Source organism: Pimephales promelas, chromosome 17 (assembly GCF_988280905.1).
Source record: "Pimephales promelas chromosome 17, fPimPro1.hap1.1, whole genome shotgun sequence".
NCBI lineage: Eukaryota > Metazoa > Chordata > Actinopteri > Cypriniformes > Leuciscidae > Pimephales > Pimephales promelas.
The window spans coordinates 3741197-3757673 of NC_142785.1; the positions used below are offsets into that span (position 1 = coordinate 3741197).

Consider the following 16477-nt stretch of genomic DNA (forward strand, 5'->3'; position numbering starts at 1 on the left):
ACTCCCCTCACCGAAACAAAACTGACTTTTCGTTCAGAGCTGAATTCTGTATGCTGGCAAATCCTCTAATTATAACAAACAAAGTGTGGATATTATGAAAGATTCATTGATAATAACAGATATGTGTAAGATCGCGATGAACTGATGTCAGCTTTTTAGGAATTATTAAAGGAGCGCACTTTGCGCGCATTCAGTCATTCCAAACAGTAGCATGCTTGTTTTTGTGTTATGATAATGGATTGTGTGTTAATGCTTTAATAACAAATCATTTATCAGGATCATTTATGCTGATGTGTATGGTGGCGACTTGAAACTTGAAAGTATTTGGAGGTACTGTAGGCTTAAAAGAGTATCAGAGTGTGACATCATATCCTGTTCCCTATGTTTGTAATCTTGTAGTGTAAGTGCACTTTGAGGAATCAACAAGTTGTCTCTAAAATGCTCGCTGGCCCTTATCACAATTTGTCCACCGCTGGGCTCCAGTAGAACGAAATGACAAAGCGGCCTCCACAGACGACACATGCAGCCTTATGAAATCTCAATAAATCAGCTAAGCCACATCGGGGAGCTATATCTCTGACTCGGAGGTGAATTAAGCGTCGAGGGAAGTTAATTGACGTTGCAGCAGTGCACCTGACAGAAACAGAATTCAATCCGCGAAAACAAAGGCCTTGTGGCATTTTCAATCAAGATCTAGTGGTTGTTCAGGGGAGGCGTCTGCACACCTTCTCTATACTCACTGAGGCTGAACTGATGGAGGAGGGGTGGCATCGGACCCCCCGCCTCGCCCTGGGACGCTTAAATCAGGATGGGATTGATCTGTTAAAAAGGTCACTGCTCTCTTGCTGGGCTTTGTTCAAATCTGAAGAGATGGATACAATCTGCCATTTTCTCCTTCTCTTCACCACTAGGTTCCTCACAAAGAGGAAAGCAAAGACACTTGCGTTTGTCCTTTTTTCACTTTTATTGTAAGAATCACACTGGAAATTTTGAAACAATTAGAAAAAATTCAATCGTATTTTCTTGTAACAAGTACTTCAATAATCTTTGTTTTATTTTTACTTAAAAAAACGTTGCTATACATGAAATTCAAAAACATCCAATGTTAAATTATGAGAGGAGTTGGGGGCGGACATGATTAGAAAATGTGAGCTGGATTCAAAATCACATTTCCCATATGAGCACCCCAACTCAATGTGTCAGGCCATACACTGTAAAAATAATCGTAATTTTAACGGTAAAAGACTAAACGGTTAAAAAAAAACGGTAAAAATTTTAGACTGTAAAAATGCTACAGTGCAAAACTGTTAATTGGTTAACAGAAAGTTTCCGTACTATATACGGTAAATAACTGTGGTATTATTTTACTGTAAAATACCGTTAAATTTACAGTTTTTGAAAGTGAAAAAGAACAACTCCTTTGTAACACTTCACATTTGATGTATTTTTGTTGAAATAACTATGGTTCCTCATAATTTTCTTGTTTTTTTTTTTCTAATCAGTTATGTACATTAGGGTTTTATGTTACATTTAATGTTGTTCAATTAATTTTTATTGCATTTTTTGATTCCATGATGGTGTTTAATGTTTGTGTGAATGACACTGTGCATCTTCTTTATATAACTATTAACCTTCAAATGGAAGACAACTTCTGATGAGCTTTTCTCATGTAACTCTCATCACTAGTGTGATGATTGATGGTTGTCAGTGTATTACAATGGTACAAAACAGAAAACAATTTTTCAAAAGGTTGGTATATCAACAGATTTCAGAAAATGAAATAAGGTTTATTACTGTAAATTTTACGTTAAGTCTGTAAAACCATTTACGGTCCTACCGTATTTTTAACGGTAAACTTCTGGCAACCACAGTTGCCGTTTTTTTACCGTAAAAATAATGGTTTTATTTTTTACAGCGTAGCTATGACATCCCCATGTATTTTGTTGTATTTTAAACATGAACCAAATATATGCAATGCTTATGCAATCTTAGGGCCCCATTTTAACGATCAAGTGCATTTAAGGCGTGTCCAAATCCACTTAGTTTAACGACGGGAAAAATGGTCGGCGCACCCGGCGCATGGTCTAAAAGGGTTGTCCCTATTCTCTTAATGAGTAATGGGTGTATTTTGGGCATAACGTGCAATAAACCAATCAGAGTCTCATCTCCCATCCCCTTCAAAAGCCAGTTGCGCTTGTGCCATGGCGGATTCGCAATTTACATGCCAGAATTTGCAAACGGAAAAACATCCTTGTTAGTCCAATAAAAGCTTTTATTGACACCAGCCTCAGCAAACGACTCGTTTTTCAAAGTGGGGAACTATGACGTCAAAGAGGATAAAACACCACCCCCGCAAAAGGAGATCAACGCCTACTTCAACACGGCTGGTTTAGCCCAGCCCACCGATTCGCAAATTACACGCATAGCTAAATAACATAGATGCCTACCTCGTGATGACAAACCGGATCGAGCTACCGAGCGATACAGAATATTGTGCAGCGCCTGGTTGTGGAAGAAGACAGTCGCTGCATGAGCTTCCTCTAGATTCCAATAGGACTGCATGGATAAACTTTATTTTTAATGCCGTTCCAGCTGATGAGGTAAAACATTGTCCGTCTGTTCGCTTCATTTCACTGAGGATTGTTTTGTAAACAAGACTGGATTTGCTGTGCCGTCTATATTGGATCTGACAGGAATTGTGCAACACACGGACTCTGGGTCGAACATGTATGGGCGAATCATTCCGGTTGCTATTTTACAACATTGGACTTTTCAAAACAATTTCCCCCAAGTGCACCGACGAGTGACTTCAAACTCATTATAATATGCAAAACTGTTATCCACTCACAGCAGTGGGCGTTTACTTCCAAGTCTTCAGTGCGAGACGCCAACCCGATCTCACGGGAATTCGTTCGAATTTTACGAGGTGGCTAATTGGTAACAATTCATACGACCTCACTAGTACAAATTAGTACGATTTTGCTAAATCGTACATATTTTACGAATTGGCCAATTCGTATTAATTCGTACGAATGACCTACCCCTGACCCCACCCCTAAACCTAACCATGTGGGTTTAGACAAATCATATGAATTCGTACGAGTGAGGTCGTACGAATTAGCCACTTTTTAATCATTTGTACGAATTCGTACGAATTGGTCGTGAGATAGGGTAGAAGACGCCCATAAAAACCAAGCATTTTTCAGCTAGGCTCACAACTAGGGTACAAAATAGCCTATTACTTAACTTATTCATTTTGATGTTTTTGAATACAAAAACCAAGCGAACGTCATAAGTTCACCTCAGATAACAAAATAATACAATTTAAAAAGCCAGTTCATGACCCCTTTAACTTCCTTCTACAAGTCTTTGAGCTCTTTTATCGTGACCGGTGTTTCACGAGACGTATCACGAGTGCAATGCACCAGTTGAGCGACCGAGCAAGTTTACTACATCAGAAAAGACACACATATGGAGCTGCTGATGTGATGCAAATTCAAAGTGCATTAGTTTACAAGTCATGCACTATGGGAAAAGTGTTTTAAGGTCGTAACACAGTAATGTGCAAGAAACTAAGTCTTGAAAAAAAATCTGTGTGAAAGAGAATAAAAGTTGTTGGTGTTTTACTTCCACTAGTGTTTATTTCAGCTGGAAACTGCAGTGAATTGCATGTAGGAATGGTTTTTCGGAGTTTTGCAGAAATGTACTGTAGGTTGAAGCACGTTTTTCTACACTCTTAGAAGAAATGGTTCTATTTAGAACCAGAAATGGTTCCATCCCCAGCTTCATATATGGAACTCCAAAATGGTTCTATATAGAACCATTTTTATTGGTAAAAGGTTCTATTGGCCAAGTACAGAACCCCAGGGTTCTATATAGAACCCAGAGGAACCCTTTTTTAAAGAGTGTATAGAACCTTTTAAGGTTCTACTGACATGTTTATAGCTAGTTACCTGAATAACACACATCAGATTTCATGCTACACACATTTGCAACTAAATCTATCACCTCGTCTGTAAAGAGGTTTGTTATGGCCTCATGTGTTTTATTGTATTGTCACACCTTTCAAAAAGTGACCTGATTTGAAGAAAATACATCTATTGAAAATATGAAAGATAATCTAAAAAAAAAAAAAAAAATTATAGCCATCTTCCATTTAGAAAGTCATTATGTGGCCATTTGGATGACCTGAAACTGTGAATACAGGTATGTTTTCATCGAATTATAAACCAAACTGACAAAGCGGAAAGGATCCTAAATATATCCTTTATAATAGAAGATCATTCATTGTATCATTTCACAGCACCCGTTTAATTCTCAGTCCATGGTATATTTTCTCCATAACAGGAGGGTTCTTAAATGCAAAAGAACCTGATTAGGTTCTCATGAATATGCAGAAAATGCATGAAAAATGGGATGAAACGGCGCTCATAAAGAGGCCTGACTTTCATTAGCGGAGATGAGATGCTCTGCAAACACTGCTTACACTGGAGAATTACAAATCAGTCGGCAAAAACACTGCAATTAATGCTGGGAGCCAATGTAGAAGACCTCCAAATTGGTAAAACCACTTTTCTAAGGCTCCTAAACAAGGTTTAGATTACTCTCTAACCAACCATTCATCTTTTAGGTCGCTTTCTGGAATTAAATTGTTAAAAGTATTGGCTCATGGACAGTGGGAGAACATTATCTTTCTCCCTTCCCCCTTCCCCCTTCCCCCGCTTTTTATACGAATGACACTACTGCCATTTTGTTTTCCTATAAAGTACAAAGTCCAAACTCAGAAACGAATCATCCAATCTGGATGAAAGTGAACCTTAAATCAGAGCAGTAAGTGACATTAACATCACAAACAGCAATAACAGAACCACTGAGTGACTCATATACACGACACCGCTGTCCTTTTCAGTAAAACTCCCATAATGCACTTGATTTCACAACTGATGACTCTTCTTGATAAAGAATGCAGTCATTTATAATGAGAACTCTTTTTTTGTGCGTCTAAACCAACATTCAGACACTTTCATATTTGATAAATGATTGCAAACACACACAATCATTAAAATGGCATTCTGCTGTTCGAGCTTCAACAGGAATATGTGTCTGGCACACCCTAGTGGACACATCAAACCGCAAATACACGGACCCTAAAAGTATTTGGACTCCCAAACTGCACATTTAAAAATGCATTATATAACAACATAGCACAAATGTAACAGTCTTTTTCAATAATACAGTAAACTACAGAAAATTACAACCCCATTTCCAGGAAATTGGGACATTTTGTAAAATGCAATAAAATCAAGAATTTGTGATTTGTTAATTCTCTTGAAGCTTTATCTAACTGACTAAAGCACAAAGCAAATATTTACAATTTTTTCACAGATCAGCTTAATTGTATTTATAATAAACTTTAATGGCTGCAACACAATCTGAGAAGATTACAGAATATCCAAGTTAAACTATTTTGAAACAGTCCACAATGAGCAGGTCAATTGGTAATAGCATGTTTGGGCATAAAAGGAGAATAAGTCTTTGCACGCAAAAATGGGTCATGGCTTACCACTTTGTGCCAAATTTCATGAGACGATTGTCAACCAATTCAAAAATCGAATTTCTCAAGTCAAGATTGCAAAGAATTTCGGAAATGTTTTCGGAAAAATCTCAGTACATCTGAGACTTCTGTTGAATGTGCATGAGTCCTCTGCATGAGAAACAGTCATGCTGCTCTGTTAAATACAGCCACATTGGGCGTACTTTGGAAAACCGTTGCTACTTAACAGTCTAAATTGAATCATACGCAAGGAAAAAGCCAGATCTATGCATAAAAGCAGTCGAGTTCCCCGGGCCCGAGATCATCCCAGATGGTGTGGAAGACAGTGGGAATACACTCACCTAAAGGATTATTAGGAACGCCATTTTAATACTGTGTTTGACCCCCTTTCACCTTCAGAACTGCCTTAATTCTACGTGGCATTGATTTAACAAAGTGCTGAAAGCATTCTTTAGAAATGTTGGCCCATATTGATAGGATCGCATCTTGCAGTTGATGGAGATTTGTGGGATGCACATCCATTCATTCCACCACATCCCAAAGATGCTCTATTGGGTTGAGATCTGGTGACTGTGGGGGCCATTTTAGTACAGTCAACTCATTGTCATGTTCAAGAAACGATTGGAGCTTTGTGACATGGTGCATTATCCTGCTGGAAGTAGCCATCAGAGGATGGGGACATGGTGGCCATAAAGGGATGGACATGGTCAGAAACAATGCTCAGGTAGGCCGTGGCATTTAAACGATGCCCAATTGGCACTAAGGGGTCTAAAGTGTGCCAAGAAAACATCCCCACACCATTACACCACCACCACCAGCCTGCACAGTGGGAACAAGGCATGATGGATCATGTTCTCATTCTGTTTACACCAAATTCGGACTCTACCATCTGAAATCGAGACTCATCAGACCAGGCAACATTTCTCCAGTCTTCAACTGTCCAATTTTGGTGAGCTCTTGCAAATTGTCGCCTCTTTTTCCTATTTGTAGTGGAGATGAGTGGTACCCGGTGGGGTCTTCTGCTGTTGTAGCCCATCCGCCTCAAGGTTGTGTGTGTTGTGTCTTCGCTGCATACCTCGGTTGTAACGAGTGGTTATTTAAGTTGCTCTTCTATCAGCTTGAATCAGTCGGCCCATTCTCCTCTGACCTCTCGCATCAACAAGGCATTTTCGCCCACAGGACTGCCGCATACTGGATGTTTTCCCCTTTTCACACCATTCTTTGTAAACCCTAGAAATGGTTGTGCGTGAAAATCCCAGTAACTGAGCAGATTGTGAAATACTCAGACCGAACAACCATGCCACGCTAAAAATGGCTTAAATCATCTTTCTTTCCCATTCTGACATTCAGTTTGGAGTTCAGGAGATTGTCTTGACCAGGACCACACCCATAAATGCATTGAAGCAACTGCCATGTGATTGGTTGATTAGATAATTGCATTAATGAGAAATTGAACAGGTGTTCCTAATAACCCTTTAGGAGAGTGTCTGTTCAGATGAGGCCACGTTTCCGCATGGTTTTTAGGAAAAATGGACATTGAGTTCTCAATCGCGAATACCAAAGGGACCATACAGACTTTCATCAGCAACAGCTGCAAAAGCAAACATCTCTCATCGTCACCAGTGCAAACAACAAGGTACCACTGACGTGGAGGTGTGTACTGGGATTGTACAGAGACATCCCAGAGGAAAAATGTATTGCTCAGTGGTTGCTTTTCCTAAACTCAGGAGACTTAGTTGTGATTCTCATATATACAGTATCTCTCATTTTAGTATCAAAATCATTTCAGATGTTTCTTCTACAATTTCTTAGGAGAAATAAAAAGACACAAATGAGAAATATTTGAGAGAATAAGAGTCAAAAATGAGGAGGTGGTAGAAGAAACATCTCTTGCTGTAATCTCTTTCAAGACTTCAGAGGCTGCACATATACGTATTATCTGAGCACAGTGTGTGAGGTTGTTGAGGTCTCTTCTAAACTTTAAAAGACACAAACATGAGACCACTGGAGTCTTTAGTTCAGGAACAAAATCTGAGCACAGTGTATGATGTGGTTGAGATCTTCTAAAACTTTAAACACAACTGTCCGTTATGAGAGTGTTTGCCTCAGGAGACAAGTGTGAGAAGCAGGATCTTAGAGAAGACTCATTGTTTTCTAGAAGAAACATTTGAGTTGTTAAAGAGATCCCGTTTTTGATTTTTTTCTTATACTGCCATCAACATCTTTCCTGGGAAGTTTATGGTTATAAAAGGAAGACAATGCCAGGCCTCGTTCTGCACGTGCTACAAAAGATGGCTTTCATAGACACGACACCTGCAGTCCAGATCTGTCTCCTATTGAAAATGTACTGTTAAACCATCATGAACACGAGAATCAGACGACGGCCACGTGCTGTGGAGCAGCTGTCTTCTATGAGGTGACATTGGGCAAAAATTGCACTTGCAAAACTGCAACAATTAATATCCTCAATTCCCAAACGACTAAAAAGTGCAATAAAATGAAAGGGGATGTGACACAGGGGTAAACATGACTCTGTCCCAACTTTTTTCAGAGTGTGTTGAAGCCATCAAAATCAAAAAGTTGGTCTGTGAAAACAATGGAAATATTTTCTTTGTACTTTGGTTAGTTACGTAAAAATAAACTGAATAATATATATATATATATACTGTATATATATATTTAAGATTTCTTTTGGCCTTTGATTAAGATAGGACAGTAGCTAGACAGGAAGTGACAGAGCTAGACAGGGACAGGATCGGGATAAGGTCCACGAGCCGGGACTCGAACTCGGGTCGGCACACAAACCCACAAGGCTATCAGCACCAACATTTGTTTTAATTTGATTATATAAAAACAAACTATTTAATTCTTGATTGTATAGCATTTTACAAAAAATACCAACATTTTTGGAAATGGGTTAGTAGTTAACGCTGATGTGAGAGTTTCGAATTCATCAGACCAACATAATTAATCCCTCAATATATTTTTTCCTCTTTTGGAAAGTCATAAAAATGCAATTGTCGATTGTTTTTTGCATTTGAAACAAATGGGAGCGCAAAAAAATATATTTTGTTGTAGTATCCATTCACCACTATAGGAGTTCACCAAACTACGAAAATTTCAGTTTCTGAGAATCCTGGAAATGTGAAAGGGTAAATAAAAAAAAATAATAATAATAAAATAAAATATATTAAAAGTACAATATGCAGGATAATTGCAGTAAAATATCAAAAAACCACTAGGCCAATGCTATTTTGTTTAGTTGATTACTTACAATATCCCAAATGTTTCCAACTATTTGTAAAACGTGAGAAAATTGCGATTTTTAACCAAGAAAACGGGGTGTGTGAGCAGGGGTGAGGAGTCGCCAGTCAATGACCGCATATCCGCGTTACCGCCGGTTTCCGCCAGGTTTGTTACATTACATTACAACAGTAACCATGGCGACAGGCGTTATGCGTGCTCAACAGCGTGAGCGTCCCTAGCAGGGTTTTGTTCAAACATAATGGACCATAGCAAGCAGACTTTGCGACAAAAAGAGGGCTAAAACGAAGATCAACATCTTTCGAGATGCCGAGAGCTCAACGTCCGCGACTAACTTCGACTTGACAGAGAGGCGAGTGTTGCATGTTACTTGAGCAAACAGGTGAGCAAATCAATATATATGTAAACTAACCAATGCCGTTTAGTTCAACATGATGAAATGTTAGAATATGATCTGTACGTTATTCTCTAATGTTAATCTAGCTAAGTCTTATACAGCCAACAAACAACTAACTAACTACATTCAACACACACAAATGCCGTTTAGTGTGATAGTGAAACTGTTAGAACAAGTGAAGCAGCGCTGCGTTACCTCAAGTTTAATTCCTCTAATAAACTGACCTGTGTGAGTAATTTAGGGTGTAGTTCGGTAGAATGAAATGTCCTTATTCCTTTATATCCGTTGCGTGTGGCGTTGGTATACGTCTAGCAATCGCACACTGCTTCATACTAGTCATGTTAAAAACATAACCGTATTCACTCATCCATAAAAGATCCATCGGCTTGACGTCAAGATCCATAATTCCACTTAATGCGTAATATACGTCATTAATATACGCCTTTGTTATTGTAAGAGGTTAGCGACCCCTGGTGGCGAAACAATCTTGCATATTGTACCTTTAAAAAAAAATAGGAGCATCTCCGTCTCTTCGCGTGGGGTACTAAAATTAAAAACTTTCTGAACATTTCAGATATGCGATGGTGCCTCCTAAGTACACCCCTATTTTGGCATTAGGAACTGTGGTATCATGACTGAGAGAGTCCGGTACCTGTGGCCATACCGAACACCTTCCTCGCGGACGGCAGAGGTCTGGAGGTCTGGTGGATGAGCAGCGGTGATGACGGCAGAGATCGGGACGATACCTCCATGATACGGATGTGCTGCAGCCCCTCAGCCATCGAAAGCGGAGGAACAGCATAGTCCCCTTCAAAGGCACAGTCACTGTCTATACTGCCACCTACAGGATTGGAGGACACATGAGATGAAGAACACAAGTAATTAATCGGACATGTGGCAAAATTAAAAAAAAAAAACATTACAGTAGGGCAAGTATTAAAGGAGAACTCCGGCGCAAAATGAACCTTTGGTCTAATTACACATTGTTACCTAGTCAACCGTTATCTGAGATTTGTTTTCATGATTGCCGAATGTAAATAGTTTTATCTCTAAAAACAGTTTAGCCTATAACGCTAGTATAATGCTAATATATAGGGCATAGAGTAATGACAAATAAAAATCGCTTGTTATTACCACTAACAAGGCTCAAATTAGCCCCACACTAACACGACAGCATAATAAGGGTCCCTACATTCAAACCGAAGCATTGAGAACTTTGTCAGTGTCCATACAGTTTAATAAGAAGATATTTTATACACAAAGTCAACTTCGCGAATACAGGAAGAAGCCATCTTTGAAAAATAGTCTCTACCAGTCGATCTACGAACGCCGATCCATGTGCGCTGAACTGAGCAGAATCTCATATGGTCCGTTGTTTCTGGAAGAAACACAAACACGAAACGTTTTCTTCTCTTCAATATGTACACGTAGCCTACTGTTCACGCTCACCTTATCACCTTATTCACATCTCACCAGCGCACTTGGATCTGTGTTCGTAGATCGACTATTTTTCAAAGATGGCTTCTTCCTGTATTCGCGAAGTTGACTATATGTATAAAATATCTTCTTATTAAACTGTATGGACACTGACAAAGTTCTCAATGCTTCGGTTTGAATGTAGAGACCCTTATTATGCTGTCGTGTTACTGTGGGGCTATTTTGAGCCTTGTTAGTGGTAATAACAAGCGATTTTTATTTTTGTCATTACTCTATGCCCCATATACTAGCGTTATACTAGCGTTATAGGCTAAACTGTTTTTAGAGATAAAACTATTTACATTCGGCAATCATGAAAACAAATCTCAGATAACGGTTGACTAGGTAACAATGTGTAATTAGACCAAAGGTTCATTTTGCGCCGGAGTTCTCCTTTAAGACTCGTTTAACCTTGTAAAGCGTGACATGAAATAATAGTCAGATATATCTTCTTTTCTTTTAAAGGAACAATTTATTGAACATATATATATATATATATCAGTATTTAAAAAGTTTTACATGTTATACATCAGGCTTTTTTGGCTTGTATAGTGAAAATTTGGAGCTCACACACCATTAAACACAAGTTTAATGGTGCAATGAAAGAATATTAAGCAGTGTGAAGTGCCCTTTACTTCGCAACTAGGCTAAGTTGTAACATATGTACGGCACCTGAACCACGGCTTACCTTGTCCAGAGAAGTTGTGAAGGGTATCCAAGCTGGTGCTCTGCAGGTCTATGGTATCCTCGTTCCCGCCATCTGCAGAGGAGGTGCGAGAGAAAGAGCAGAGCGATTGAGTACGAGGAGGAGGAATGGGTCCCGCCTGAGTTTGTTCCAGCAGATACACACACTGTGCGTCCAGTAACCAGGTTCTAGTATGCAAAACCCCTAAAAGAGTGCTTGCGCACAGACCCTCGACGCTCTTCCGCCTGGACCGCGTCTTTCCCCTCACGGTGGCGAAGTGTGAGACTGAAGGAAGCTTCCATTTTTTTATCTTCCCCATAACAACCCTAAAGTAAGTCCGGCGTGCACTGGACAGTAAATGATACACTCCGCATTGTGCAGGGAAACTGTTGTGGCCTGCTCCACTTTTGTGTGTATGAGAAGAGAGGGAATACAGTGGCTCTACTGTAAACGAGCGGTTCAGTGATGGATTAGCATGGAGCTAACGATAGTAGGATCAATTACTTTAGGCCCCGGGGGACTGGAGAGGCCGGTCTGGGCTATTTGAACACGAGTATTGTACGTCAATGAGCATTACATTCTTCTCTGTGGAACACACCTCTTTATAGATTTTGATCTGACGCACATAGTAAACTTATCTCATAAGAGCAAATATTAAAGGAGTTCACTTTAAAAAAATTTTTTTGCTGATTATTGACTCACCCCCATGTCATCCAAGATGTCTATGTCTTTCTTTCTTCAGTCGAAAAGAAATTAAGGTTTTTGATGAAAACATTCCAGAATTTTCTCCATATAATGGACTTCAATGGGAACCAAATGGTTCAAGGTCCAAAAGACACTTTCAGTGCAAACTGTTCAAAGGGCTTTAAACGATTCCAGATGATGAATAAGGGACTTATCAAGTGAAACGATCGCTCATTTAAAAATAAATAAATAAATAAGTTTAAATTTAAAGCTCAAATGGTTGCCTTGCTGTTAGATTTAGGGTTAGGTTGTGATGCGCGTTCATGACTCTCCTGTTTGAACTCGTTTATCAAAATGAACAAATCTTTTTTTCATGTCGTTTGGTTCATTCAACGAACGAAATGAACGTGTTGACTTGGGAAAAGATTCGTTCATTTTGATAAACAAGTTCAAACAGGAGAGTCACGAACGCGCATCACACCCTAACCCTAAATCTATCAGAGCAAGGCTTAATTTGAACACTTAATTTTGAGTTTAAAACTTAAACTTTGTTTTTCTTTTTTTTCTTTTTTTTTAATGAGCGATGGTTTCGCTTGATAAGACCCTTATTCATCGTCTGAAATTGTTTAAAGCCCTTTGAACAGTTTGCAGTTTGCACTGAAACTGTCATTTGGACCTTGAACCGTTTGGACCCCATTGAAGTCCATTATACGTAGAAAATCCTGGAATGTTTTCATCAAAAACCTTAATTTCTTTTCGACTGAAGAAAGAATGACATGGATATCTTGGATGATATGGGGGTGAGTAAATTATCAGCTAAGTTTTTTTTTTTTTTTTAAGTGAACTACTTTAAGTGAAGCAACAAAAGCACTGAGTTGGTCTTTGTAATAGTTCTGTTGCTCTCGTGAAACGGAAGGTTCTCCGAATATTACTTGAAACTCTAAGTGGTTTAGTCTTTACAGGAATTACAAATGAAGCCGCAGATGAAACTAAAATGATAAAATGAGAGAACAAAACCCTTCAACACGGAGTTCATCAGAGCGGGTGGAAAGATCAACCTAATCGAAATGTGAATATTAGCCGCCTGAGGGTCGAGCACTGTACCATGGCATACATGTGCAATGTAGGCCAGTGCTGGCCTGGCTGACAACAACAACAACAACCTTGATTCCCAGAGTCCAGGCTTGTGTTTAATCCTTTGATTTAGGTGAAAAAATGGGTGCAACCTGTATAGCGCAGGTCATATTGAATCCCTAATTGGATTCAATAAAATGCAAAAAAAATATCACACCGAAAAAAAAATCAGGTAAAAAAGGAAACCTTTAAAATTAATACTTCAACAAAATGGTATAACAACTATATTGTAATATATATATATATATATATATATATATATATATATTTAACAATATAGTTATTACACCATTTTGTTGAATTATATATACAGTATATATATACACACACACATATATATATATATATATATATATACACACACACATATATATATATAGCACACCAAAAGTGACTTTCCATATATATATATATATATATATATATATATATATGTATTATGGGGGGCCAAACAGGAAATAATGAAATGTGTGTGTGTATATATATATATATATATATATATATATATATATATATATATATGTGTGTGTGTGTGTATATATACTGTATATATAATTCAACAAAATGGTATAACAACTATATTGTTATATATATATACACATTTTATATATATATATATATATATATATATATATATATATGGAAAGTCACTTTTTGTGTGCTTACCTGAAGCTCAAACATTAGAGCTTAAATACGGCAATATCTGTATATCCTGCAAAATTACTTTATGAAGTGATACAAATATATGCCTTTCAGGGTTATTATAATTAACTGAGAGTAAAACTAAAACCATAAGAAAAAATTCTGTTTTGTTGCTTTAAATAAAATAAAATAAACTGATGCTTGAAATAACTAAAACTGAACTAATAAAAATATATATAAGAAATTAAAAAAAAACTGAAAAAACAACAACAAAATGACTAAAACTTTAACAAAAATCAAAATGCATATTACAATTAATACACTCTAAAAATGCTGGGTTGTTTTGACCCAACTTTGGGTCAAATATGGACAAACCCAACCGTTGGGTTAAAAATGTCATTTAAAAATGTAACTAACCCTGGGTTTGTCTATATTTGACCCAAAGTTGGGTTAAAACAACCCAATTTTTAGAGTGTAAAAACTATAATAACTGATGCCTTCAACACTGTATTTTATTTCAGATAAAAGCGTGTCAAATGCATAAATGTAAATATCCTAAAGGGTAGGTGACAAACTAACATAAAAAAGTTCTAAAATACATTTTTTATTTCGAGTCCGTACTTCTGCCTTCAACCAGATGTTTTCAAGGTGTCGCATCACCAACCAATCGCTTAACTCCAATCAACGCAGGCACGTGCAATGATCTCAAACAAAGATTAGAAGATCATTTCATCTTAAGCCTAGTTCACACTACATGATTTTAAGCTCGATTTGCAAATCGTTGAGCTCGCCGTGAGGTCAGGGTGTTATCACGTACTGTACAAATCGCGGGGATTAGCGGGCGATGAACGTTTGCTAATATGTTAAGAGCCAACAACGCATCAAAGACGCTCGCAGATGCATCACCGAGCCCAAAATACTGTATCTAGCATGCTAGATATCCAGAGCTGTCGCACGACTCAACCTCAGTGATGTCATGAGCTACAGCCAATCAGAGCAAGGCATGAGTTGAGGTCACCGAGTAAAACCGAGTCATCGCGCCAACAGTGTGCAGCACTAGTTTCTGTCTGACATCCATATTTGCGTGTTGTGTTCTTCGTCTTCTTCGCTGGGTATTGACGCGCGTGCTGTTTCGCGTCATTTCCATTTCCGACAAAACGTTGTTTGTAAACAAGATCGAATCGTTGGGTCACAGAGTCGTCGTCAACTCGTGTAGTGCGTTACCTCCTGTTGCGGATCAATCACGTTGTGTCAATGAGAGCAAGTCATGTAGTGTGAACCGCACAGTTCAGACCGACGTTTTAAAATCATGTAGTGTGAACTTAATTTATACTTCTGCGTAGGGTGCGCGCAATAGGTACGGCGTAGCATACGCACAGACGTGTCCCATACCGCGTACCCTTCGCCGTATCCTGACGCGTACCTCCTCAAAAATGTAACTACACGTCACGATGACTGTGATTGGTCGGCTTGGTAGCATCGCATTTCCGCACGTACTATCTCCTCTGACGTCTTCTCTCGTTTCTCTTGTTAGTTTTAGTAATTTCCCTAAAATGAACTGTTTTTTCACCTCAATAAGCTCCAACTCCAACATGAGCCGCTCTCTTTCAGTCGCCATTGCTCGTAGTAACCTAGCCGCGAGGAATCTAAACACAGTGGGACATTAAAACCCTCCGGCGCCAACTAGCGTTTCGGAGCAGTACTGCAGAGCAACCAAGACTTGAACGAAGAAGTATAAATGCTAGCCTACGCCGAACACAGAAGTATAAATTGGCCTTTTAAATGTACTAAGTGAGACATAACAAGCCTAGCAAAGCAAGCACCAATGGCTTAAACTAATGCAGTAAAAGTATGAAAGTCTTCAGAAACCCCATTTGGTAACAGTCTTTATTTTCGCAATCTCATTGGTGACTTTAATGATGCAGAAGTTACACACTTCAGCTTTAACTACGCAACCACAGAGGGACATCTGAATGCTCCAGACCACAGAAATGTACATATCTCTACTGCCAACTTTCCATTATCCAATGCTAAATTAGCTTCAGCCACTGTGTGTACATTGGTGATCACTTGCCTCTCATTTCCTTAAGGAAATTGCTGTCTTGTTACAGCACATCAAACAGGAATTTACTGTCACAACAATCACATTTCCATTAAGAAGCGAGCCGGGGAGGTGAGAGGGTGATGAAGACGTGCATTTATTTTAATAAGAAAATAAGACAAGAATTATCACAGCAGTATAAACAATCAGCACAATCACCAGTGCTCAACAGGCCCAGACTATCGTGACGTTTCAGATCAGGAATCACTTCACGGTGATGGTTATATGATCCACTCATTAAGTTCAGATGCTCAAAGTTCAGGTTGATTGGTTCTCTATACTGAGATGGCTACGGTACACGTTTCTTTCATCAGAGTGGAAACGATTTTACACAATGTGATGACCGGAGGCTACATTTATCCCGCAGCAGAGATTCGGCTGACTGAGCTTTATTACGGGTCTGAGAAGTGAAGCTGCGGTCAAACATTTTTAAGCTGTCGGGTTGAAGTCATTAAAGCAGGCGTGTTATTTCTGGAATATACAGTGCTGTTGGTAAATTACCCATTGGTAAATATGATCAAAAGATGGATGTAAAAAGAT

At 38.6% G+C, this 16477-nt stretch overlaps 1 protein-coding gene across 4 annotated transcripts in view; it reads right to left on the reverse strand.

The window, feature by feature from the left end:
* tanc2b (tetratricopeptide repeat, ankyrin repeat and coiled-coil containing 2b) overlaps positions 1-16477 on the reverse strand; it is a 218256-nt gene that overhangs the window by 112831 nt on the left and 88948 nt on the right. For all 4 annotated transcript variants that reach the window (XM_039657677.2, XM_039657676.2, XM_039657675.2 and 1 more), the window contains exons 3-4: positions 11380-11451; positions 9868-10056 (exon numbers count right to left, since the gene is read on the reverse strand). In XM_039657677.2, the coding sequence (XP_039513611.2) occupies positions 9868-10056; positions 11380-11451 (261 nt within the window). The remainder of the gene's footprint in view (positions 1-9867; positions 10057-11379; positions 11452-16477) is intronic.